This window comes from Gorilla gorilla, chromosome 13 (genome assembly GCF_029281585.2).
Source record: "Gorilla gorilla gorilla isolate KB3781 chromosome 13, NHGRI_mGorGor1-v2.1_pri, whole genome shotgun sequence".
NCBI lineage: Eukaryota > Metazoa > Chordata > Mammalia > Primates > Hominidae > Gorilla > Gorilla gorilla.
This window is the reverse complement of record NC_073237.2, coordinates 47040850-47066044: the sequence shown is the minus strand read 5'-3', so window position 1 is coordinate 47066044 and position 25195 is coordinate 47040850. Positions and strand designations below refer to the sequence as shown.

Below are 25195 nucleotides of genomic sequence, written 5' to 3'. Positions count from 1 at the left end.
AATTAACACCTTGCTACGCAAGATGGAAAACCCAGAATTTTTACAAAACTTTTTTGTAAAAGTTTTTTGTTTCCTCCACATCTTGAGTTTTGTTCATTAAATTTCTTTTTAAAAATTTTACCAAAGTCTGTAACTTTATATATTACAAGAATAATTTCCTCAGCTTTGAAGTCTTGTCTCTCTATATAACGAATTCAGTACTCATCACATTTTTAAAAGCCATGGCTTTTCTATTTATGAATTCTTTCTTTTCGTATGTTTCTTGATTAGCCAGATAAAATTCAAAGTATTACTAGGCGCGGTGGCTCACGCCTGTAATCCTAGCACTTTGCAGGCCGAGGCAGGTGGATCACCTGAGGTCAGGAGTTTGAGCCCAGCCTGGCCAACATGGCAAAACTCTCTACTAAAAATACAGAAATTAGCCGGGCGTAGTGGTGCGTGCCTGTAATCCCAGCTACCTGGTAGGCTGAGACAGGATAATCCCTTGAACACAGGGGGCAGAGGTTGCAGTGAGCCAAGATTGCATCATTGCACTGCAGCCTAGGCACCACTTCACTCCAGCCTGGGTGAAAGAGCAAGACTCTGTGTCAAAACAAAACAAAACAAAACAAAAAACAAGCATTTTTTCAAGAAGGAATGAAAGTAGCCATATTTGTAAGAACCTAGATGTTTGAGAATATGATTCAACAGGGATTAAATGGGCTGGGTATAATTTTATTGGGTTACACCCTTTTTTCCTCAGAACTTTCTAGATGTTACTCATTTATAGAATCAGTGGTTGCTGTGAGGATGTGTTACAGAGAGGTGTCTGAATTCCCCAACCTCCCCTGTATCACCCCCTGCTGTGGATGTCACTTGCCTTTGCTAAGTGGATGCCTGAAAATTTACTTTTTTTCAACTTGATATTCAAAAACTTAAATAGAATATGTCAATATAATTTGTTCTAGATCACATTTTCCTGAAATACCTATGCATTTATTGCCAATTAAAATATTACTTTGTTCCAAGGATTTCTCTTTTGCATATATTTTTGCATACTTTTCTATTCCACTTTTTATACTCTAAATCAAGGAAGTTGTCTTTATGTTAGATTATTTTTTGTCCGGCCTTCATATCTATTTTCTTAACAATTCTTTAATCTTTTGTCTTTTTCTTCTGCATTCAGTTTATCTCAAGACTTTCCTTCATCAGTAATTCAATTTTTAGCCATGTTTTATCTTTCTTTTGTTCTTTTTTTGAGACGGAGTCTTGCTCTGTCACCAGGCTGGAATGCAGTGGCACAATCTTGGCTCATTGCAACCTCCGACTCCCTGGTTCAAGCAATTCTCCTGCCTCAGTCTACCACGTAGCTAGGATTACAGGCATGCACCACCATGCCCAGCTAATTTTGTATTTTTTTAGTAGAGACGGGGTTTCACCATGTTGGCCAGGATGGTCTCGATCTCCTGATCTCGTGATCCACCTGTCTTGACCTCCCAAAGTGCTGGGATTACAGGTGGGAGCCACCGCACCCGGCCTTCTTTTGTTCTTTCTTACATTTCTATTTAATCTGTAATAATGCTCTTTGTTATTGTTGTTGTTTTCAATTTATTGTCTCAATTCTTCAAATTCTTATTTTATTTTTTGATGTTTTATTATTTCTTTTCTGAGCTTGTATTTTATTAAATTCAGGTTTTTGGTAAGTTCTTTTCTTCCTTTGTGGCTTTTCTTTTACAATTTGGATTCAAAATCGGTATTTTGTTAACTGTACACTTTGCTCCACCAACTACAGAGTGTTTTCTATTGTAGAAGGGGTGACCCAGGATTTCAAATTGTTGTCTGGCTTCAGCAGAGTGTGTTGGATCTAACCAGGCCTGGTAGTTCTCAGTGTTTTTTGCTGAGAACCATTTCTGCTGCTCTTCATTCCTTTCTGTAGGTCCATATTTCCATCTGGTGTTATCTTCTTTCTGCCTGAAGGACTTCTTTAATATTTCTTAGAGTGCACATCTGCTGGTAGTGAAATTCTTTCAGCTGTCATACACCTGAAAAATAACCCTATTTTTCTTCATTTTGAAAGGTATTTTCAGTAAGTATAGAATGCTCCATTGACAGATTTTTTTTTTCTTTAGCAGTTAATTACTCCACTGTCTTCTGGTGTGAATTGTTTCTGATAAGAATTCTGCTGTCATTCTTACTTTGTTCACGTTAGTATAATGTGCCCCCCCTTTTTTCCCTCGGCTAGTCAGAGCATAAACTACTACTGCACCTGTATGAGCTTTGCAGTTTGTTTCCTCTAAGTTTTCTCGAATCCTTTTGGATGTTTTTTTTTCTCTTAAACTTGGGTAGTTTCCTTAAATGCATGTGCTGATTAGTACTTGGCTGAAGACTTAAGGTTCTCAGGTCTGTACATCTTCAGAGCTCTCCCTGTATCTGAGTAGATCTCTCCTCTATGACACTTTGCCCTGCAAACTCTAGCTCCCTTGACCTCCCTGGAACCCAGGGTATGTCTCCTTAATTTAGGAAGATTACTGGACCAAATTTAGGTTTCCTGTTTCTGTGCTGTAGCTTGGAAGCTCTCTGTAAGCAGTAAGCTGGGGTAATTAAAGAACTCACCTTATTTGTTGCCCTCTCTCAGGGATGACATTGTCTGATGCCCAATATCTAAAAACCATTTTTCATACATTTTGTCTAGTTTTTAGTTGCTCCATGTAGAAGGGAAAATCTGCTCCCTCTAACTTACTTTTCTTCTTATTGAACATGTTTTCTCTAGATTAAATCCCAAAACTTTTTCCATGTTCCAAATATATATTTCCTATTTTCTGACACCTGTTTCCTTCTGGCTGCTTTTGCAAGTATCTTAAAAGTTAAGCATGTCATCCAAAAAAACTCATTGCCTTTTCCCTCAAATGAGTTCAGTCTCCTCTAGTCTTCCCAAATGAATACCTTAAGCCCCTACCATGCTAAATTTCTCTTTACTGAAAATTGCAATTTATAGCATAATGGGTCTTGAGTAGAATCCCACAATACCTCTGTCAAGAGCTTAGCTGAACTGGAGAGAGCTGAAATGCCAGGTGTATGAATAGCTGCTCTAAGAGAACAAACCAAAATGAAAGTTACAGCCACCTTTAATTAATTGCTGAGATAGTTTAAGCAAGAGGCTAAAGGGGAGAAAGTGCCAGCTCCCCGTATTTTATTTTCCCCCATTGGTCAAGTGGATCAACATAGAAATGAGGGTTGTCTCATTGCCAGTGGATCCTCAAACAAAAGTTTCTTGCCATGTGATAGACCTGAGGCATTAGGGGAGGGTGTGGGAGGATGGTTGGGAGAGGAAAAGTATAAAGTCAGAATGAGGACAAGTATCTTCAAGTTTACTGCCTCCTCCCAGTCTCCTAAGGAGGTTTCTCCAGAAACACCTAAGCAAGCCTCAGCCAAAGGCCCCCAATAAAAATGCCTCCATATTGAGACACCTGTGGTAGAGATACAGATACGTGTGTAACAGTGTGATTGGCCAGGGAAACTAGTGTCCTTGACCAGGACCTGTGTCCTTGAGTGTAACTCCCTTCAGAGACCGCAGTCCATTGACGTACAACAAGTCTGGTTGGGGAGGGCAGCTTTCCCCCATGAGGTGTGCCAGGTAAAACCTTTGTAATTACCTATGGCCAAGCCTGACAAATCACATGTAAAGTTTGGCCAGGAGCTAGATTCCTCAGTCTTTACTGAGTCACAAGTGCATGAATATGTTCACAAAACCATTTCTTACCATGTTCGTCATTGAAAGTTGAGGGCTTGTGTATCAGACAATGCAAGAAACAAGCAAATGGGGAAACTCATTCATAAACAATAGCAAGCATTTATTTATTGCATATAGGTCTGTGTGTTGGCTGAAACAGCTCTTACTGCTGCAGGTTTTCTGGTCCAGCTCTGTTTCAAGCTGCAAGTCAAGTCCACTTCTGCTCCATGTGTCTGATTCTTGAACACAATGCAACAGGTGTAAACATGAAGAGCTTCTTTTGCCTGTGTTTGGAACTGGCACACTGTAACCTCCACCCGAGATTTCTTTGGCTAAAGCAAGTCTTCTTATTAAATACAGCCAACAACAATTCATACTGTCAGTGTTAGTTTCTATGGAGGATTGGGGTAGTATTTTTAGGCTTTTACCCAGAGTCTACTAGGCCTTGCATTATTCCTTTCAGAAATTATTAGCAACAGGCATGACAGCCAAATCCTGAGCCATGTTTTAATGTCAGCATCTGAGATTTGGCCTTTATGCTGCCAATGATTTAGTGTCCACTCCTTTGATATGGTGACAAACAATTTCATTTTCCAACTCTAATAAGTACTGGAACTTATACACTTCCCATATTTCAATGGCCAGTGCCTTTCTGAGCTCTGATCTTTCTTAGAGTAGCTAGTCAAGTGCAGCCAGCAATAACCAAACTCATACTATCAGCATTCTGCACTGACACCTCCTCACTCAGTATAAAATTTATTAAGTTATTAGGTACATTTTTTGCCTTCCAGGTTATGCCAGGTGGCAGTTTTCCAAATGTTTTGTAACTACATAACATGGGTCACCATTTTCTCAGCATCCTGTAACATATATTTTGCCACCCACCACCCAGTCCCAAAATCAGTGCCACATAATTTAGTCTTTTATGATAGCAGCACCCCACTTAAGATTACCAATTTCTGTATCCCATCAGCTTTTGCTGCAGAATAAACAACCACAAAGTCTCACTAGCATGCCGTAATAAACATTTATTTCTTGCTCATGAGTCTATCACCTGGGTTAACTGTGCTGCAGGCTGCAGGTCTGTTGGTTGGCTGGAGTGCTTCACCTTGAGGCAATATTGGATTTAGGTCTGCTCCACATTTCTTAATCCCAGTCCCAGGCTGAAGGGGCAGTGACTACCTGAACATGTTCTTTTCAAGGTGGATGTTGGAAATTTCCAAGGGGTGATCAGAAGCATACAATTTCTTGAGTTCTAGGCTCATTTTTACCCATGTTTCCCTAGTCCAAGCAAATCACATGGCCAAACTCAACATTAATGGAGCAGGGATACGTACTGCATCCATGAAGGTATCCATGAAAGGAGTAAGCATTTGCTGAGTAATAATCTACCATAGTATGATATAAAATCATAAGCCCGTGAACAAAAGTATGCTGGAGCTGTTAGTATATGTTGCGAGCATATGGCTTTCTAGATAGTCTGACCCAATCCAGAAATAAAGCATCTAGAATGGAGTAAATGGATTGCAAATTTCAGATTGTCCTTATTAAATATTAATTTAAAAAAGCACAGACTTTCATAATAGCTGGGCAGCATACAATTTAGGTTCCAGATTTCTGGCAAGTAACTCAAGTTTACTTACTATTAAGAATAGATTGTGTTGGATACATACCAAAAAGAACATGACCAAAACAATCAAGCCTTCGGAAATGGTCATCCTACTTTAACTTAGAGAAAAATCAAGGGAACATCTTGGGAACAAAAGGGAAAACCTTTTAGGCATATTCAGGTTTTCTCCAATAAAGCCAAAAACTTTTCAAAATCAATAAAAATGTTAAAATATTTACTTCTTGGAATGATTAATATTAACTAATTTAATGCACAGTCGTTAATCTGTTGAGCATATACCTAGTACCTAAACATTTAAGGAGAATAACAAAAATTGTTCTAAAACCCATGCAGTATATTTTATAAATAAAGGAAGGTTAGACTGCAGTTTCGTTTTATACTACTTAGAATTGCTATCCAATCTACCATAAGGGCATTCCTTCCAGCCCTATTCTTGGTGTGTTAATATTTCTGATCTTATTCTCTTATTTAGTGCTTCCTGCTAATAGCAAAATAAAGCCCAAATTCATTTATCCCACTGAAAATTAGCCCCTGCCTACCTCATTAGCCTTATCTTTCATATGTTTAGCATTATTTTTTCCTCCCTGGAACTGAAAAATCAGCAAAATAAAACCCCAAAAGTGCTTTAGCGTTTAATACCTCTGGACCAGTGTACACAGTACTGTATTCCTTTCTTGCAGGTTCCATGTAGAAAAGACCTTCTCATCTTTAACAATAGAACTGGGGTGTGACCTCCTATGTAAAGCCTTTTTCTGTTCTCTTTGTTTGTACCCTCAACATATATAAATATATAAAATATTATATAAAACATATGCATTGTACGTATATGTATATACACACACAAATATATCTATATAAATGATTTATACACAGTTTTTGGTTGCTTCTGTTATGCTTAAAGTCATGCTTCTTTGTAGTTGTTACCAACATGGCACTGTGGCTCACACTGTAATCCCAAGATTTTGAGAGGCTGAGGCAGGTGAATCGTTTGAATCCAGGAATTTGAGACCAGCCTGGGCAACCCTGTCTCTACCAAAAAAAAAAAAGTTGGGTGTGGTGGCACACACTTGTACTCCCAGCTACTTGGGTCGCTGAGGCTGGAGGATCACTTGAGCCCTGGAGGCGGAGGTTACAGCGAGCCGAGGTCGCGCCACTGCATTCCAGCCTGGGTGATACAGCAGGACCCTGTCTTAAAAAAAAATGGGAATTTTAAAATTAAAAAAATTATTTTTAAAACAAGCCAAAGGAGTATTAGGAATATAGAGAAATATTAAAGTAAATTGAAACAAAAGAAGTTCGTAACATGAATTTTTTTTTTTTTTTTTTTTTTTTGAGATGGAGCCTTGTTCTGTCACCCAGGCTGGAGTGCAGTGGCGTGATCTCGGCCCACTGCAAGCTCTGCCTCCTGGGTTCACGCCATTCTCCTGCCTCAGCCTCCCGAGTAGCTGGGACTACAGGCGCCTGCCACCATGCCCGGCTAATTTTTTTTTATTTTTAGTAGAGATGGGGTTTCACCATGTTAGCCAGGATGGTCTCGATCTCCTGACCTCGTGATCCGCCTGTCTCGGCCTCCCAACGTGCAGGGATTACAGGCGTGAGCCACCTTGCCCGGCACGTAACATGAAATTTATATGAAATCAGAAACACAGTTACAGTGTTAAACTTCACAAAGCTAATTCATTTAAATATAAAGATCGAAATTAAAATATAATGAAGCACTTGGAAGTAGAAAATAAACAGTCTAAAATATTTTAAAAGTGTGGGCTTAAGGAATAGCATAAAATAAAAAGAGGGTGTTACACATGGCTTTCAAGCTAGCTAGAGGAATTAAAGATAGCATGTTCAAATTCCCCTGATTCATCCAGCGAGCTAATAGGATCGAGTCCATCAAGTCCCCAGCTTAAAGACATTTTATTTTTAAGGCAAGGAAGCCTATTTATTGGGTGTAATTTACAGTAAATAAAATGAAAAAAAAAAAAACTACTTATCCTTCTGTTTTCCTACCTCTCGTCCTAGAAAAAGATAGTTACATCGTCCTGGTAACTTTCTTTTTAGAATATTTGTGGCTGGTAACAAAAATGGGCTAATTGTCTTTGAATTTTCACTGATTGAATAGATTCTTCCCAGGCCTCCTGCCCAGGTAAACTCAAAGGGGATGGTCTAGGTCTCCAGAAAGAGGTGCCAAGTATAACAGTCATATCAAATGATTGAAATTCTCTCCTACTCATCAGAAACAGGATTTATTTCTTGCCATTTCATTCATCAGAAATGGGACTTTAGTTTTCATTGGCTTATGGTTACTTCTCAGAGGAGATGGGTTCTAATTATAGTTGGCTGATCTGATTTTATTTTGCCTAAGACAACAATTTTTAATTAACACAAAAACCAAAAACTTTTTCATGGCAGGTCTTGCTGATTATTGCCTATTTATCCCCAGTTCACTTATCTGAAACAGTGTTCAGAGTTATTTTTACTCACAATACTTCTGACACCACTTTTATAGGTTTTTTTCTTCCACCCAACAACTAACTCATTGCTTCTCCAAACTCCAATTGGGCAATTCAGTTCAATTCTAGCTACTTAGAATTAGTGCAGACCCTACAGATTAAGGACTGTGTCCCACAGGACTGCCTTCATTTTAGATCCCAGTCACAAGTCCCAGGTTTCCACCTGTATTTCTGACCAACTGAGTTTAAATTGGGGGTTCCCAGGAGCCCTTCCTCAGATTTGTTAATTTGCTAGAATGGCTCAAAAAAGTTTTCTATTTACTATTGCTTGTTTATTATAAAGGATACAACTCAGGAACAGCCAAATAGAAGAGTTGCATAGTTCGTGGTATGGAGGAAGGAACAGGAAGCTTTCATGTCCTTTCTGAGCATGCCACCTTCAGCACCTCAATGTGTTCACCAACTTGGAATTTCTCCAAACTCCACAGAGTTTTTTATGGAGCTTCCATTAAGTAGCCATCGTTGATTCAATCATTGGCCATTGGTGACTGAGTTCAGTCTCCATTTCCTCTCCCCTCTGCAGAGGCCTGGTGGTGGGGCTGGATGTTAAAACCATCTAATCACACGGTTGCCTCCTCTTGCAGCCAGTCCTCATCTTGAACCTATCTAGGGGCTCACCAGGAATCATCTTATTAAGCATAAACTCTGGTATGGTTGAAAGGAGCTTGTTATGCTTTGCTTGTAATAACAAAAGATGGTCCTATTACTCAAGAAATTCCAAAGGTTTTAGAAACTATGTTTCAGGAACTGGGGACAAAATCCAAATACAGTGGGCCCTCTGTATCCACGGGTTCCACATCCCTGGATTCAACCAACTGCAGATCAAAAATATTTGAAAAAAAATTTTATCTGTATTGAACATGTATAGACTTTTTATCTTGTTATTCCCTAAACAATGTAGTATAACAATATTTACATAGCATTTACATTGTATTAGTTATTATAAGTAATATAGAGATTATTTAAACTATACAGGAGGATGTGCATAGGTGATTTGCAAATGCTACATCAGGGACTTGAGCATGGTTGGATTTAGGTATCTCAGGAAGGTCCCTGGAACAGGAACGACTGTATGTGTTTCTTATTGTATCACAAGTACCTTCTGAAGTAAAACCTACCCACTATGATTCTCATTTTCTTTTTCTAAAAGTGAAATAAAAATAGCAATATTCTTTAGGAAATTGCCCATACAATAAGTTTTTATTTTCCTTTCTTACTCTCTCAAATTGATATAATCACAAACAGACCTTTAAGAAACTTTTTGTATGAAGCTTCATATTAAGATCAGGGAAAAAACAATGATAATAGATTTTTCAAATCATTTGTTAAATTAATTAAAAGAAAGAATCTAAAAGAATACAAAGTAAAAGATTGCAGAAAACTTTATATTAATTATTTAAGCCAAGAGGATTAAAAGAAAAAATATAGAAAATAGAATATACTAAGCTCTTAAATAACTATGAATAAGCAAAATTAAAGGTTAATGAGAAAAAGAAAAAATGGAGAGAAGAAACTCCTGAGAAAGAATATAAATTAGAATTAATGTTTATACTAGTAAAAATAAAGCATTTAAAACTAAAATATCAAAAATAAATCTCCAGTAAAGTGAAGCATATGCTCACATCTACCATAGGAAAGAAATAGGAGTGTGTATTTCTAACTAGGTCTTGTTGGCTTATTTCCCAAATTCTGAGATCCTTGAAGAGAAAGAGAATCAAGGGCCAGAAAATTGGATCCTTGTTTCTTTCCATGGCGTGAGCTTATCTTCTTGAGCGTTCCGTATAAACCGGTGAAGGGGAGAAACAAACTTCAGCAGATAAGTACAGGTGAACATGGTTAGCCAATCTACCAGTGGACCTCACACACATCCAGGAGCAAACAAGCAGCAGACAAATTCATTTTTAAATCAGTCTTCACCATTTACTTTATTGGAAGTATTTAGCTATTGTTGGCATCCCATGCTCTTTGAATATAGAACTATTATTTTTAAGATGAAATATTTCACTCAGAAGTATAACAGATATTTAAATGACTAGAAAGGATGAATTGTATTTGCATATTATTTCTATACTGCTGAAAGATTGTTGTAAATGAATTCAGCACCATGGTGTTAGGGGACTAGAAGAAGAAACTTGGGAACTGATAGATTATTATCAAGGTAAAGGTACTTATTCCCCAGGTGGCAAATTCTACCTATCCTAGCTTTTATTATCCTTAGGATACTGTTCTATTTATTTCATAAGTACAGAAGTTTTAATTGGGTATGTCATTTTTCAAAGACAAAAGAAATGCCTAATTCACTCTAACAAACTTGTTAGTCACTGTTTATACCAGGAGGATTTCTACTCTACAGAGAATAATATTGTTTTCTTTTTCCTTTGTTGAGAAATCAAAGTTTTACACTGACCTACAGCAGCCAAGCATACTTTAAAGCAAAATAATCTCAGGCTAACACAGATATATATCCTTTTAGTTTTATATATTCTTTTTTGTCCCCTTTTTATTCCTTAAGAAATGTTATATTCCAGAATTAATTCACTAAGAAAATGTTAGTAAAATTTGTCATAGTAATTTATTTGATAAGAAAAAAATTATTTATAGGATTTGATATATTTTGATTTTAGTATTAACTGAAGTTTTATGACTTTGTTTTTTCTTTAAGGTTGTTAAGTTACTTGTAGGTTTTGGCTTGGTTGACAAGGTTTTGGCAGTCAAATGTATAGCTAGTGTAGGAATGATATGTAGCTATAACCTCACCCATATACCTATCTTTCTATTTGTTATGAAGTCACAGTATTTCTAGAAGAGTGATTTGTATGGTTTACTTCACCCAGTGCATGATCTTTCACTTGAAAAAAAGGTTGTGGTAGGGGGTGTTAACGATTTCAATCCACCCTAATTCTGTTACTGTTTGCTTTGTTCAGCAATCACTGTGATCCTCCTGGCAGGGAACAAGATCCAGAGAACAAAACTAGTAGTGACTGTGTAGATAAAAAGGCAATGAATTCTGCTTTTAAGGCAAAGGGGGAATAGTCTACAAAAGAATGAAAATAGGAATAAAAGTGTAGCATTGTTAACCTGAAGATCTATTGTACTTTTGAAAAATCTTATACTGCAAAAAAAAAAAAAAAAAAAAAAAGGTGGCACTACAAAGATACATAATTATGTTGCTAAAAATCTTGAAAAGGGTCATTGTTTAGTTACTGGCCAAATGCTTGACAAGAAAATAGCCTAGATTATTCACAGTTGAAAAACCATAGAACCCTTTTTCTTAAAATGACAGGACAGTATTTCAGCAGTACACGTGGTATCATAATATATTATTTATTCTCTACCAGAACAGCTCTTTAGATCTGGTGAGGATGATGAGGTCAAGAGGAGTACTCCAGAGAAGAATGGAAAAGAAATGTTGGAGCAGACATTACAGAAGGTAGTCTAATCTTTAAGATATTGAGCTGAGCAAGTTAAATCTGAATTTTAACATAAAGGATTATATTTTAAAACGAGGGCTTATAAATGTAAACCTTGTGTGAATCCTTAATTTAAATTCATAATTCAAAATCATTGGCTTGCTAAAATGGGGTAAAAAAAATCAATGTTAGTGAAATGAATGTGTAAACACTTGTGCTTCCATTGACGTAGATTAACATTATTTTCAAAAGGTGAAATGGAGAGAATGAGAAAAATAGAAATTATAGAAATGTAGACTATATGTGCATGTTAGTTATAGCTTAGTTTAAAATATATTTTAATAAGACTCTGCTGTACTTCCACAAATATAGAGATTTATAATATTTGATCTAAAATACTGATTATAGTTATAGTTTTACCACAGTAAAATGGTAATATGTTTATAGTTTTAATGTTAAACATGAAAATATACGTGACTCATCTTATTTTAGATAAAAATTTATACCAGTATAATTTACTACAGCATTTTGTTTTAATAAGATCATCCATGTAAACCTTAGTCATATTATAACATGTCTATCATTAATAGTAAAATACTGTTTTAAAATATTAATATTTACCTTTATAATTTTATACTCAATTTGCATTTTATAAATAAATACATTGTTATCAAGTTCAATTAAGTGGATCTAATTATTAACACTTTGTTATAAAGAAAATAATCTTTAAATAGTTTGTTCTTGTGATTGTCATTTGGCTACATTAGATTGATTTTAGTTTTTTACAGAACCTTAATACTTAGATAAAGCTGAAAATGTACAAATATATAAACAAAAATATTAACATAGTTACTTATATATTGTTGCATCTCTGAATTGACTTGTAGGAAATCTAGTGATTTACAGCAGATGATGTGATTGTTCATACTTCTAACACTTGTCAGGTCACAAAGGCTGTCATCTCATTATTACTGAATGACACATACCAAGTTAACATAGTAACACAGAGAACTAGAAATGCTTACATTCATTTATCTTTAGGTAAAATGATTAATTGAATTAATCTATGCACTACCAGCTAGGATGTCATACAGTTCACACTAGCTTATCATCTTTTTTTCAGAACAATATTTTTATTTGCCAGGTTTTATATAATTTTTGTATCTATGGATATGTAATACTATGCTACTATTTCTTGCCTTAGGGTAGAAACCCTGAAGAAAGCCATTATTTCATTCCATCTGCCATAAATGAATGCTACAATAGTAGATCCAGACATCCATTTTAAGACCTGAACAACCAATATAAATTATTTTCATTGTACCATATGTCAAGTTGGTATACTATTTTTTATATTTACCTAATGTAGTTTTATCAAGCACAAGTTAATTCCTCATGTTTGAGTTTCGTTATTTTAAAAGGTTATATATGAAACTCACTCAAAATTTAAAAAATAGTAATAAGATGAAAACAATATTTGTATATAGTAGAAATGAAACATATATGCAGATTATTTTGAAAATAATATATTAACATTTCACATTGTTATTGGCAGAATTGTGTTCTGTCCCCCACATTTATATATATTAAGAGTCCTAAGCTGTATTATCTCAGAATGTGGCTGTATTTGGAGATAGGGTCCTTAAAGAGGTAATTAAGTTAAAGTAAGGCTATTAGGGTGAGCCCTAATTCAACATGACCGGTGTCTTTATTTAAAAAAAGGAAATTAGAATACAGACAAATACAGAGGGAAGTCCATGTGAAGACACAGGGAAAAGATAGCCATTTACAAGCCAAGGAGAAAGGCCTCAGAAGAAACCAACCCTGCTGACACCTTGATCTTGGACTTCTAGACTCCAGGAATGTGAGAAAATAGATTTCTGTTGTTTAAGTCACCTACTCTGTTATACTTTATTATGGCAAACCTAGCAAACTAATATACACATTTCATAGCTTCATAATATCAGGCATTTTATTTCAGTTTTGAAAAGAGCCTCTTTTTTTTTTTTTTTTTGGAGACAGAGTCTTGCTCTGTCGCCCAGGCTGGAGTACAGTGGGCAGTGTTGGCTCACTGCAACCTCTGCCTCCCAGGTTCAAGCGATTCTCGTGCCTCAGTCTCCCAAGTAACTGGGACTACAGGTGTGCGCCACTATGCCTGGCTAATTTTTGTGTTTTTTGTAGAGATGAGGTTTCACCATGTTGGCCAGGTTGGTCTCCAACTCCTGGGTTCAAGTAATCTGCCTGTCTCAGCCTCCCAAAGTGCTGGGATTACAGGCATGAGCCACCGCACCCAGCCTGAAAAGAGCCATCTATTTGGTATATTATTGTAAATGTTCAGTACTATAAGAAAATATGGGCTTGAGCTGAATTATAACCCACAAATTGAATACTTGTAACAGTTCCCCAGACTTTCATTCTCAAATATGTATTAAAATTTACTTTTCTATTTTTGAAGGACTAAAATCAGTTTAACAATTTTTGAGAGTATACCTTGAATAACACTTTAATAAGTGCTATGGATTTTCCCTTTTCAAAGTGTTTAGAAGTAGTGTCTCTGTTTTGTTATTTGTCCTCCATTTTAAATTTAAATAATTTTGACCAGTTCTCATGATTAAACATACATTCATATTAGGAAGTTAACAGACCTTAAAACCACAGACATCTTCAATTGGTATGTATATAGGGGTGGAAAGTTGTGGCATCTTTCCTCACCTATCATAAGGGCCACAGTTGACACTCCTATAATAAAAGGCAGGTTAACACAAGAAATACATAACATTTATTTAATCAAAGTTTTATGTGCCACAGGACACTTCAAAAACAAAGACCCAGAGAAAACTGTCTATTTATGTGCTTAGGTTTGATAAAGAAAGGATAGCCATGTAGAAATGTATCTGTACAAAAGGATAAGTCTATGGTAATAGGTTAGGGAGGGGCAAACCAAGCAAGGCGTGTCTGCTCAGATTCTTCTTGCCCTCTGCGTAGACTTCCTTCCTCCCTGGGTATAGGACAGGACCCCTCTGGAATGAAAGTCTTCAAGGCAGAACTGAGAAGGAAGAAAGTGACCTTTCTTGGTTTTATGGCTTGCTTTTGGGGAGAGGAGTTCTAGTTTGTATGACCTGCCTTAGGGAAGAGGAATTATGTTTGATATGACTTCCTTTACGCGAGAAAAAGGGGAGGGTGACAGGAGGGCAGGAGATCTTGCTTCTGAGGCACTTCCAGTGACCTTCAATTCAAGGTACTTGGCAAGCCAAAGTGGCATACTTTGGTGTGTTGTATTCTGAGCCCCAACGTATGTAAAATTTTAATGAGTTGTCCCCAAACTTAAATGGATTTCAGTCAACAGAAAAAAAAATGCTAATTTCCAGAATTGGAATCTCAAATTTAAGATGTTTATTTGTTATATTTGTTTATAACATAATTTAATTGAAATATACAGCTGATTTAATGGCTAATTCAGACTATTCAGCACAAGTAATTATATTTTAGTTAGCAGTTTTATTAGGTAGATGTTAAGGTGAATGATAATAGAATGATAGAATGATAATAGAATGATAATAGAAACAGTAACAATGATAATGATAATAAATTGTTTACTACTTACTGTCTGTCAGGAATTATGGTTTATGATCACATTTAATACTCCCAACAAAACTGCAAGGTGTAGGTATTACTATCCTCATTTCACATATGAGGAAACTAAAGGTAAAATAACTTAAATATTTTACCAGCTAAAGCAAGTAGAGTTGGAAGTGAGATATAGACCTGATTCAAAATTCTATTTCCCCTAAAACATACTGCTTCTTAATAATATTTTTGTATCACCAAAGTCACTGTTTAAAAAAAAATGTGGACCAATCAAGGCAACACAATGCGACCCCATCTCTACAAAAAATAAAAAATTAGCCAAGTGTGATGGTGCATGCCTCTGGTCCCAGCTCCTTGGGAGGCTAAGGTGGGAGGATCACTTGAGCCCAGGAGGTCAAGGCTGAAAAACCATGATCGAGCCATGGCACTCCAGCCTGGGCAGTAAAGTGAGATCTTGACTCAAAGGAAGTGTAATTACTTACTTGTATCAAATATGTATTTAAAAAGTAGAGTATGTTTTACTCACTCCCCTTTGGAATTTAATATGCAAAAGTATTTTAAAATATATTTATGAAAAGTATGCTGATTTGGGCAGTGATTAAAACTCCTTCAATAAAATTTAGAGGTAGAGTGATTTGGAAAATGTAAAAAGGATTCTGGCATAGATTTTTTTCTTGAACACTGTATTTTTTGTCATATTAATCAGCTCCCCAATAAAGTGTTTACATTGAGAAGGAACAATACAATCTCTTTCACAGAAATATGCAGAAGTCTACAATAGCTTGAGACAAAATTTTTCAGATACCTTTATTCCAGGTCATGAGTAGGTCCTTTAAGGACATAGGTCCAATATTAGGTTAATATATCATACCATGGAATAGAAGTGATTAAAATTAGGTGAGATTCTTCATACTGTGTTGAGAAATACCCATGCCCCAGGATAGTGTAGTCACTTAGTAAATTAATGTTGATTTAAATGAAAGAGGTTGAACATTAAAAAAAAAAGGGTAATATAGAAGGATGTGTAAATCAGACATGACTGAAATTCATGTTTAGGAAACAATTTACATCTTCACTATTACAAGTAAAGTTTAGTAAACTGGAAAGTGTTAAGAATATGTATGTTTTATCTTGTATATTTCTGGAGTATTATTATTTTGAATCATTGGTTGTTGTCTTAGTCTCCTCAGTCGGCTGTAAAAAATGCTAAAACTGAGAGGATTATAAACAATAGAAATTTGTTGTCCAAGATCCAAGTGTCCAAGATCTGAGATTCAGTGTCTTGTGAGGACTCTCTTTCTGGTTCATAGATGGTGCCTTCTTGCTGTGTCCTCACATGGTCTAAGGTGCTAGCTAGCTTCTGGGATCTCTTATAATAGCACTAATCCCATTCATGAGGGCCCCACCCTCATGATCCAATCACCTTCCAAAGGCGCCACCTCATCATGCCATCAAACTAGTGAACAGGTTTCAACATATGAATTTTGTGAGGGACACAAGTATTCAGACCATTGGAGTTGTCAGTATATCAAACATGTTTCTCTTTGAAGAATTTTGTTTTAAAAGTAAAAATGAGTTCATATACTTTTTCAGTCATTTAGATTGTTTTGCTTGTCTCCAGTTTTTTCTTGACTCCAAATCTTTGTTCATTTTCCATACACGTCTGAGTAATTTTTCTTTCTCATATGCCTTGTTGAATAGTGGGAAGGGCACAAAATCCTGAATTTGGATCCCAGTTGAATCCCAGAAAAGTTTACCTCTGTGAAATTTAAGTTTTCAGAACCTCTCTTTCCTGTCTGGAAAGATAATTGTTGGTTCTACATACCTCACGTTTTGAGATGGTCAGAAGAGATCATGTTGATCATGTTTTTGAAACAATTTTGTAAATAGTAAAATGTACTTTACAAACAATAACACTTATTATTAATAAGATCTAAATGTAAGTCAACTCCTCCATGAAATGTTTGAAATTATGAATTAGAATTAATTGCCCAGACTTATGATACTTAGATTTTATCCTTTATTAGGTTTATGTATGCAGGTGTTGATCTTTTCAAATAATTTTGAAATTCCTTAAGATTAAGAAATGTGTGTTACCATTGCTATGTCCTATAACACAAGCATTGTTTATTGAAATAAATGGGAAAATTTTAATTTATGTGCAACCTTGAAATCATTATAATTTAAAATTGTTAGACTTTATTATTTAGTAAACTGTTCCCTTATCACATAAACTGAGGACCACATGACTACTAAAATTACATTTTTCTAATTTAGAAAAAAAGCAGCCTCAGTAGATTACTTTATATTGTCATTCCTTTTTCATATGATTGTCGAATATTGAAAAAAAGTTATTTATTATTACAGTTTATCTACTTTTAGACATTTGTGTATATTATTTTTCTCTGAAATATTTTTTCCACAATGAATAGAATATATAGCCAAGGCACTTATGATCTCAGAAGACACTGCAGTTTATTAGCATACTTAGTTCTGTCACTGTGTAGAATTTTACCTTCTTTTACCATCTGTCCTTTATTCAACAGATACATTATTGCATTTTTGAATGTATTCATCTGCACTGCGTTAGAATTATCTAGAAATTAAGTACTTTATATTTATTTTGTCCTTGTGCTAAATGTAATTTTTATTTCATAAGTTAGAAATGATAATCAAGTATAGTAGATTATGGTTTTTGGATTCTTAAAAGAATAAACTCTTTCCTTTAGGTCATTGAGTTGGAAAATCGGCTGAAATCTTTTGAGAAAAGGTCGAGAAAATTAAAAGAAGGGAATAAAAAATTAATGAAAGAAAATGATTTTCTGAAATCCCTCTTAAAACAGCAACAAGAAGATACAGAGACCAGAGAAAAAGAGCTAGAACAGATAATAAAGGGGAGTAAAGATGTAGAAAAAGAAAATACTCAACTTCAAGTAAAAATCAGTGAGCTGGAGACAGAAGTCACTTCCCTGAGGAGACAAGTGGCAGAAGCTAATGCGTTGAGAAATGAAAATGAAGAGCTAATCAACCCAATGGAAAAATCACACCAGTCAGCAGACAAAGCTAAATCCGAGATGGCCACCATGGAAGTGAGATCTGGACGATATGATTGTAAGACAACTATGACCAAGGTTAAATTTAAAGCTGCGAAGAAAAATTGCTCTGTGGGTCGTCACCACACTGTTCTCAATCACTCCATCAAGGTTATGAGCAATGTATTTGAGAACCTCAGCAAGGACGGCTGGGAGGATGTGAGTGAAAGCAGGTAAGGCTCTCATTAACTTAGCTCTGTGGTGGGGACACTGTGCATATGTAAAGCACTAGCAAATGGAGATTGAATTTCAACTACTGTTGATTTGGTATTCAGAAAAAATACTGTCAGATCCTTTGAAATATCTTGGGAGGTCTTGTTCTGAGCTTATTGACTGAAATTTGCATGCAAAATTAGCCACAACTGCATGAGTACTTGAATAGGTGCCAGGAAACCCAAAAGAAGGCAATGCTTGATTTCTTTCAGTGATGCTATTTTCATGCAGTCATGAGGCTTGAAATTGACAGTTTGGCAGGTTGATTTAATTTGCTGGCCCTTTGCATATTCACCACTGACAGCTAAGGATTCCCAGGCAAGCCTACTAAGTCGGTTTAGTTATCTTGTGACATACCAACCTGGGAGGAGAAACAATTTTCCCCCTTAATTTAGTTAGATAAATTTTGAATGACCCATTTCAGCTTGTTACCAGATGTCTACAAGCTGTTTAACATCCTTTAAATTAAGAACCATCTTCACTAATTATTTTATGTATGTATTATGCAAAGTCATTGTATTAACTTTAATTGAATGGTGGTTAAAAATTAGTTCTTTAAAGTTATAGCTCTAAAGATTCCTAGTCTTAAGATATGTACCCCTAGTGAACAGCAACAGGAGGATACTAAAAATCTATAATGCTTCTTTCTCTTACCCCAGGCTATACATTCATATATGCACTTGAAACACATCAGTAAAACTGTCAGAGGCCTGTGAACCAGAGCAACTCCATCTTAAATAGGAGCTGGGTAAAATGAGGCTGAAACCTACTGGGCTGCATTTCCAGATGGTTAAGGCATTCTAAGTCACAGGATGAGATAGGAGGTCAGTACAAAACAAACGTCATAAAGACCTTGCTGATAAAACAGGTTATGGTAGAGGAGCCAGCCAAAACCCACCAAAACCAAGGTGGCCACAAGAGTGATCTCTGGTTGTCTTCACTGCTACACTCGCACCAGCGCCATGACAGTTTACAAATACCATGGCAACATCAGCAAGTTACCCTATGTGGTCTAAAAAGGGGAGGCATGAATAATACACTCCTAGTTTAGCATATTGTCAAGAAATAACCATAAAAATGGGCAACCAGCACCCCTCAGGGCTACTCTGTCTATGGAGTAGCCATTCTTTTATTCCTTTACTTTCTTAAAAAACTGCTTTCACTTTGCACTGTGGACTCGCCCTGAATTCCTTCTTGTGCGAGATCCAAGAACCCTCTCTTGGGGTCTGGATCAGGACCCTTTCTTGTAACAAAACCACAAAGACGAATGATAGAACACCTCTTTTTTACATCTAGACAGTAGGGAAGTTCGGTGTTGCCATAATTGCTAACAAATTGCCCAATTTGCCATAATTTTAAAAATTCTGCCTTGTTTTATAATGACATATGTCCTTGATTTTCCCTAGTTTTTTATTTTGTTTTGTTTTTAAATCCCTAATAGTGATTCTGTTTTAGATTTGGGATGCCTCCGGATACTTTTCCTAATCACAGCCATAGAACTGAAAATTACCTTAAAATGTGGTCCCCAAACTTGTTTGCATATTAGAAGCACCTGGAGGTTTTATAAAAATTCCAAAGGTTAGGTCACACCCCAGACAAATTAAATTATAACCTTTGGAGTGGGATACAGGCCTAAGTATTTTTTCAAGTTTCCCTGTTGAATCCAATGTGCAGACAAGTTTGAAAAACACTGTTTTTAAACATCATCTACTCAAGCCCCTTGTCCTCAGGCAGTTAAAGAAACTCAAAAAACATATTCATGAAGGAAAGGCCAAAGGACCAAATCTGCATTCCCATTTCGGTGTTACCGAGGTTCTTCTTTCCTTCTCTCAATAGCAATTAGAGGTGAAAACTTACTTCACACCCACTAAGCGTTATCTTCATATCTCATTATTCCTCTATGTCTTCAAGGAAATTCTAGTGCTAGCTACTAATTCTGTCTTAACCACTTGGTACTACCACACTATTCAAAATAAAGTGGTGCCATTTACTTATGTGCAAATATGTATGTATGAATAAATAATCAATAGTTAGGTAATTCACTAATATACTTTTTTAATTTTATCATATTAGTGTTTCCAGAAAGAGGTCCCAATTCAGACCCCAAGAGAGGGTTCTTGGATCTCACGCAAGAAAGAATTTGAGGCAAGTCCATAGAGTAAAGTGAAAGCAAATTTACTAAGAAAGTAAAGGAATAAAAGAATGGCTACTCCATAGGCAGAGCAGTCCCCAGGGGCTGCGGTTGCCCATTTTTATGGTTATTTCCTGACTATATGCTAAACAAGGAGTGGATTATTCATGCCTCCCCTTTTTAGACCATATACGGTAACTTCCTGACGTTGCCATGGCATTGGTAAACTGTCATGGCACTGGTGGGAGAATAGCAGCGAGGATGACCAGAGGTCACTCTGATCACTGTCTTCTTGGTTTTGGTGGGTTTTCGCCGGCTTCTTTACTGCAGGCTGTTTCATCAGCAAGGTCTTTATGACCTGTATCTTGTGCCGACTTCCTATCTCATCCTGTGACTTAGATTGCCTAACTTACTGGGAATGCCTCCCGGCAGATCTGAGCCCTATTTTACCCAGCACCTATTCAAGATGGAGTTGCTCTGTTTCAAGCACCTCTGACATTAGTGCATGTGCACAAGGTCACATACTTTGAGAGACATATCATACAATATCTCTTAAAATATAGGATTGTCATTTGTGTTATTTAGCAGTAAAACTCAATTTTACACCATGATTAGTGTTACATTTCCTGCCTGACAGAATGCCTTCAAGAGTCACTCAGCTGCAAAGAATTCTCAAACGGCTAGAAATTCTTGCAATAGAGCTTTAGGGACTTCAGAAGATTCTTTCTTTTAGATTTTTATAGACAAAAATATAAGAGTTACTTCGATATTGAAAAAATAGTATGTATATATATAATTTTGTATATATAAAATACTATATCATATGATTATCACCTTATCAGTATTTATTTCCCATAGTTGAATAGTATTTACAAGAGCATGCCTTTTCAGTGATGGGTTTTATCAGGAGGAGGTGTTTATATCTTCAAGAAGAAAAATAGAATTTCAGTATTCCAAGCAAATTAAAGAAAGAGAAGTGAAGTTTGTAGTGTTATTGAATAAAAGGGGCTCGTTGCCTTATGCTAGAAGTCAATACTATGACACTGGGTTTTTGAGAAAAGAAAAGCTTTATATTGCAAGTTGACTCACAAGGAGACAGGAGTGTCAAGCTCAGATCTGTCTCCCAGGCTGGCCTCAAAGCAGTATTTTTAGAAAGTGATGGGGGGAGGGGGAATTCTGAGATTAATAGGTGATTGGTGAAAGGAAAGGGGAGATCTGCAAAGTCCTTGAGTGGTTATCTCTTCATGCTATCATAAGTTGCATATGCAATTCTGGGATAGTATGAAACATGCAGTGGAATTTCAGTCTGTGACATCAGCAAGCTCATTCTGTGCAGACTCCAGTCAGCCACATTGGTTCCAATTGATTTCAGCTAGTTCTTTTATCTCATAAGCAGAGGGAGTTTCATTAAGTTGTTTCTTTTTTATCATTAAGTTGTTTCTTTTTTATTTGCCGCCTGCAAACTCAAGAATTTCTGTTTATCATTGGTTTCTTTAACTCTTTGAGGCATGGTTTCAGAAGCAGAGAAATAAGAATTTATTGAGGAGATTATAAAGGGTTGCAAAACATGCCATACCAAAATAAGCAATTTTGGCATAAGAATTATTTCAAACTGAAGCCAGTTCAGAAAAAGCAGTTACAAGAAAAGCTCTCTTATCTCCCGCTAAAAGCAGTACATACATTTACAAAGGTATTCCTTCTTCCCTCTCTGCCAAAAAGGGATAAAAACTAATCACTGGAGACAACTTGAGTCCCTAATGAGCCTGGAGATAGTACCAGAGGAAGCTACGTTAACACATTTTACCAACTAGCCTTCATCTACATTAGTTTTCCACATATTTGCCTTCCTACAATTTGCTGTTCCTTGGGACGCAAGTCCTTTCCTTTCCCTTATCACTTCTTTAAATAGTTGTTGTTCTTTGCTGAAGATGCTATATAAACTGGAGTTCTAAGCCACCTCTTTGAGCTACTCACTTCCACGTAGTCCCATGTATTATATGTGTGATACACATGTTAATATACTTGTTTTTCACTTGTTAATCTGTCTTTTGTTACAGGGGTCTCAAATGAGAACTTAGAGGGAAAATCATTTTTTTCCATCCCTACAGTCATACTTTCTACTTCTGTTTTCTCTTATCATTAAGTTATTTATTTAACTGCCTGGTCACATTTCTCAAACACAACATAAACTTTCATGATTCTATGTATTTAGCCTGTCTGACTTCATGTCTCTCCCTACTAGTGCATTTTATTCTCATTCAAAATTATTTTACAAGAAACTGATGCTCTTTGACTTTTCTTTTTCTTTTTGCTTCAGGAATATGGCATTTTGATCCTTTTAAAGTTTTCAACCTTAGTGCTAAAGCCCTTTCCATCTTCCTTCCATTTTATAAAGCAGCATATTCACTCACATTACCACCTTTTGTAAACAGATGATAACAACTGATGGGGTTCAGGACATACTCCTCCCAAAATATAGTTGAAGGAATTTGAAAAATGGCAGGTGCTAGAATGACTCTGTGACCTTCTCCCCTGAAAGAGATTATAAGATCCTCACATGAGAGGTGGCTTCCTTATACCAGAGGAAAGGAACGTCCTTATCTCAAAAGACAGAGGAACACCAAGATGAATCTGAATGAACAGCCACACTAAGTGTCCCCCAGTTTACTATGCTTAGCTCATACTCTTTTGTCTTACCACATTTTCCCATGACTTTCTATTTTTCATCAAACCTCGCATGTAACCGTTTCTTTGGGTCCTCATTTCCTCATGAAGGCTCCCTTGTCATGTAAAACTTATATTAAATACATTGGTTTGGTTTTCTTTTGCTAATCTGCATTTTTTACGGTGTCTCAGCCAAGAACATAAGTTGGATAAAAGAAACATATTTTTTCTCCCCAACACAACTCTACCATTATTTATTTATTTTTGAGATGGAGTCTTACCCTGTCACACAGGCTGGAGTGCAATGGCGTGGTCTCGGCTCACTGCAATCTCCACCTCCCAGGTTCAAGCGATTCTCCTGCCTCAGCCTCCTGCGTAGCTGGGAATACTGGCGCACACCACAATGCCCAGCTAATTTTTTGTATCTTTAGTAGAGATGAGGTTTCACCATGTTGGCCAGGCTGGTCTCGAACTCCTGACCTCGTGATCTGCCTGCCTCGGCCTCCCAAAGTGCTGGGATTACAGGCGTGAGCCACTGTGCCTGGCCAACTGTACCATTATTTAGAGTATATCTTAGGGATTAGGAACATGGAATCTGTTGCCAAACTACTTTTGTTCAAATCCTAACTCTCATCCTCTAGCTGTGTGACCATAGGCATGCTATTTGACCTGTCTATGCTTCAATTTCATTATCCATAAAATAGGCATAATGATAGGATCATATTCATAGATATGTTGTGAGAAAGAAATAGGATAGAACATTAAAATAGCACCTAAAACATGTTCAGTACTGTATGTTTATTATTATTAAAAGGAATTTTTTTTGGCTCTCTGAAACACCCCTTACCCCATCCTCAGCATATTTGTATGTATGTGTGAAATGTATATGTTAATTCATTCATTCATTCCCAGTTGTGGTCAAGAATATGAAAAATTCTGCAGTCAAACAGTGTAGTCTCACATAACAAAGATTTATTTTTCAAATTGTGAGTACAGGTCTTTTTTAGGCCTGCATTTTATAGATTTTATAGTTGCTGTTTATAGATTCCACACACAAAGGTTCCATGAACATCTCTTCATAAACTTGTTTCAGCTAAAATTGTTTTTCAAGCTGATTTTAATTCTACCCAGATTTTTTTCAGTAGAGTTAGTAGAACCATTACTTTTATGATTGCAAAGATTTTTAATCTTGGAAATTTTTATACTGCTATTTTTTAATGACCTATACATTTCATTTGATCCTCATTGAAGTCCTAATTCTTCTGTGTTCTCCACTAAATTGATCAAAAATAGGTTTGTCTGTACTGTCTGAAAATAGCAATCTTGCTTTAGGTTCCTAGCATTTTATTCCTAGGTTACTGTAGATCTAGATTCCATAGAACTTTGCATATAGTTAGTCTCTTGACACAGTATCTTAGGATAAAGTAGTAGAGTTCCTTTCATGTTGTTAAGTTTTTGATGGAGGACCAGACTATATACATAGCAGACTGTGAAGAATAAGTGAACAAATACATCTCTTGAATCATTAAATAATATTCATTGTCTGACTACCTAATATAGTACGGTACATTAAAGCAAAATCCATATAGAGATTTTTTTTTTTAATGACGTGGAGTCAAGCTCTGTTTCCCAGGCTGGAGTACTGTGGCACAATCATGGCTCACTGCATCCTCGACTTCCTGAGCTCGAGCTACCTTCTACCTCAGTCTCCTTAGGAGCTGAGACTACAGCACGTGCTACCATGCCTGGCTAATTTTTCAAATTTTTTGTAGAGATGAGATCTTGCTACATTGCCTAGGCTGGTTTTGAACTTCTGGTCTCAAGTGATCCTCCTGCCTTGGCCTCAGAAAGTATTTGGACTACAGGTGCAAGCCATTTTGCTTGGCCTAGATTAGAGGTTTAATGAAACAATGAAAATTTTAAAAGTATTACAAGAAATTACAAGATTACTTGTTTATAACTTTGGAGCATCTCTAGGAAGTATACTTAAGCAAGAGATGAAAATACAGAGCCAGATATGAAAAAGCATTAATAGAACTTTAAACATCTATATAATAACAGATATATAAAAAGAGTTAAAAGTCAAATGACTAACAAGAAAAAGGTATTTACAACACATAAAGAAGGTAAAGGACTAATATCCAGAAGATTTAAAGATCATCTACAAATTATATAAAAAGACGCATCAATAGAAAATGGGCAGTGCTATGGACAGGAAATATTAATGGCTTGAGGAGATGACTCAGTGAAC

The 25195-nt window shown here is 36.1% G+C and overlaps 1 protein-coding gene across 11 annotated transcripts in view; it reads left to right on the top strand.

Moving 5' to 3' along the window:
- The window catches only part of CNTLN (centlein), a 365528-nt gene that overhangs the window by 247873 nt on the left and 92460 nt on the right, over positions 1 to 25195 (top strand). For all 11 annotated transcript variants that reach the window (XM_031014894.3, XM_031014893.3, XM_063696349.1 and 8 more), the window contains 2 exons: positions 11185 to 11276; positions 17574 to 18109. In XM_031014894.3, coding sequence (XP_030870754.3) covers positions 11185 to 11276; positions 17574 to 18109 — 628 coding nt within the window. The remainder of the gene's footprint in view (positions 1 to 11184; positions 11277 to 17573; positions 18110 to 25195) is intronic.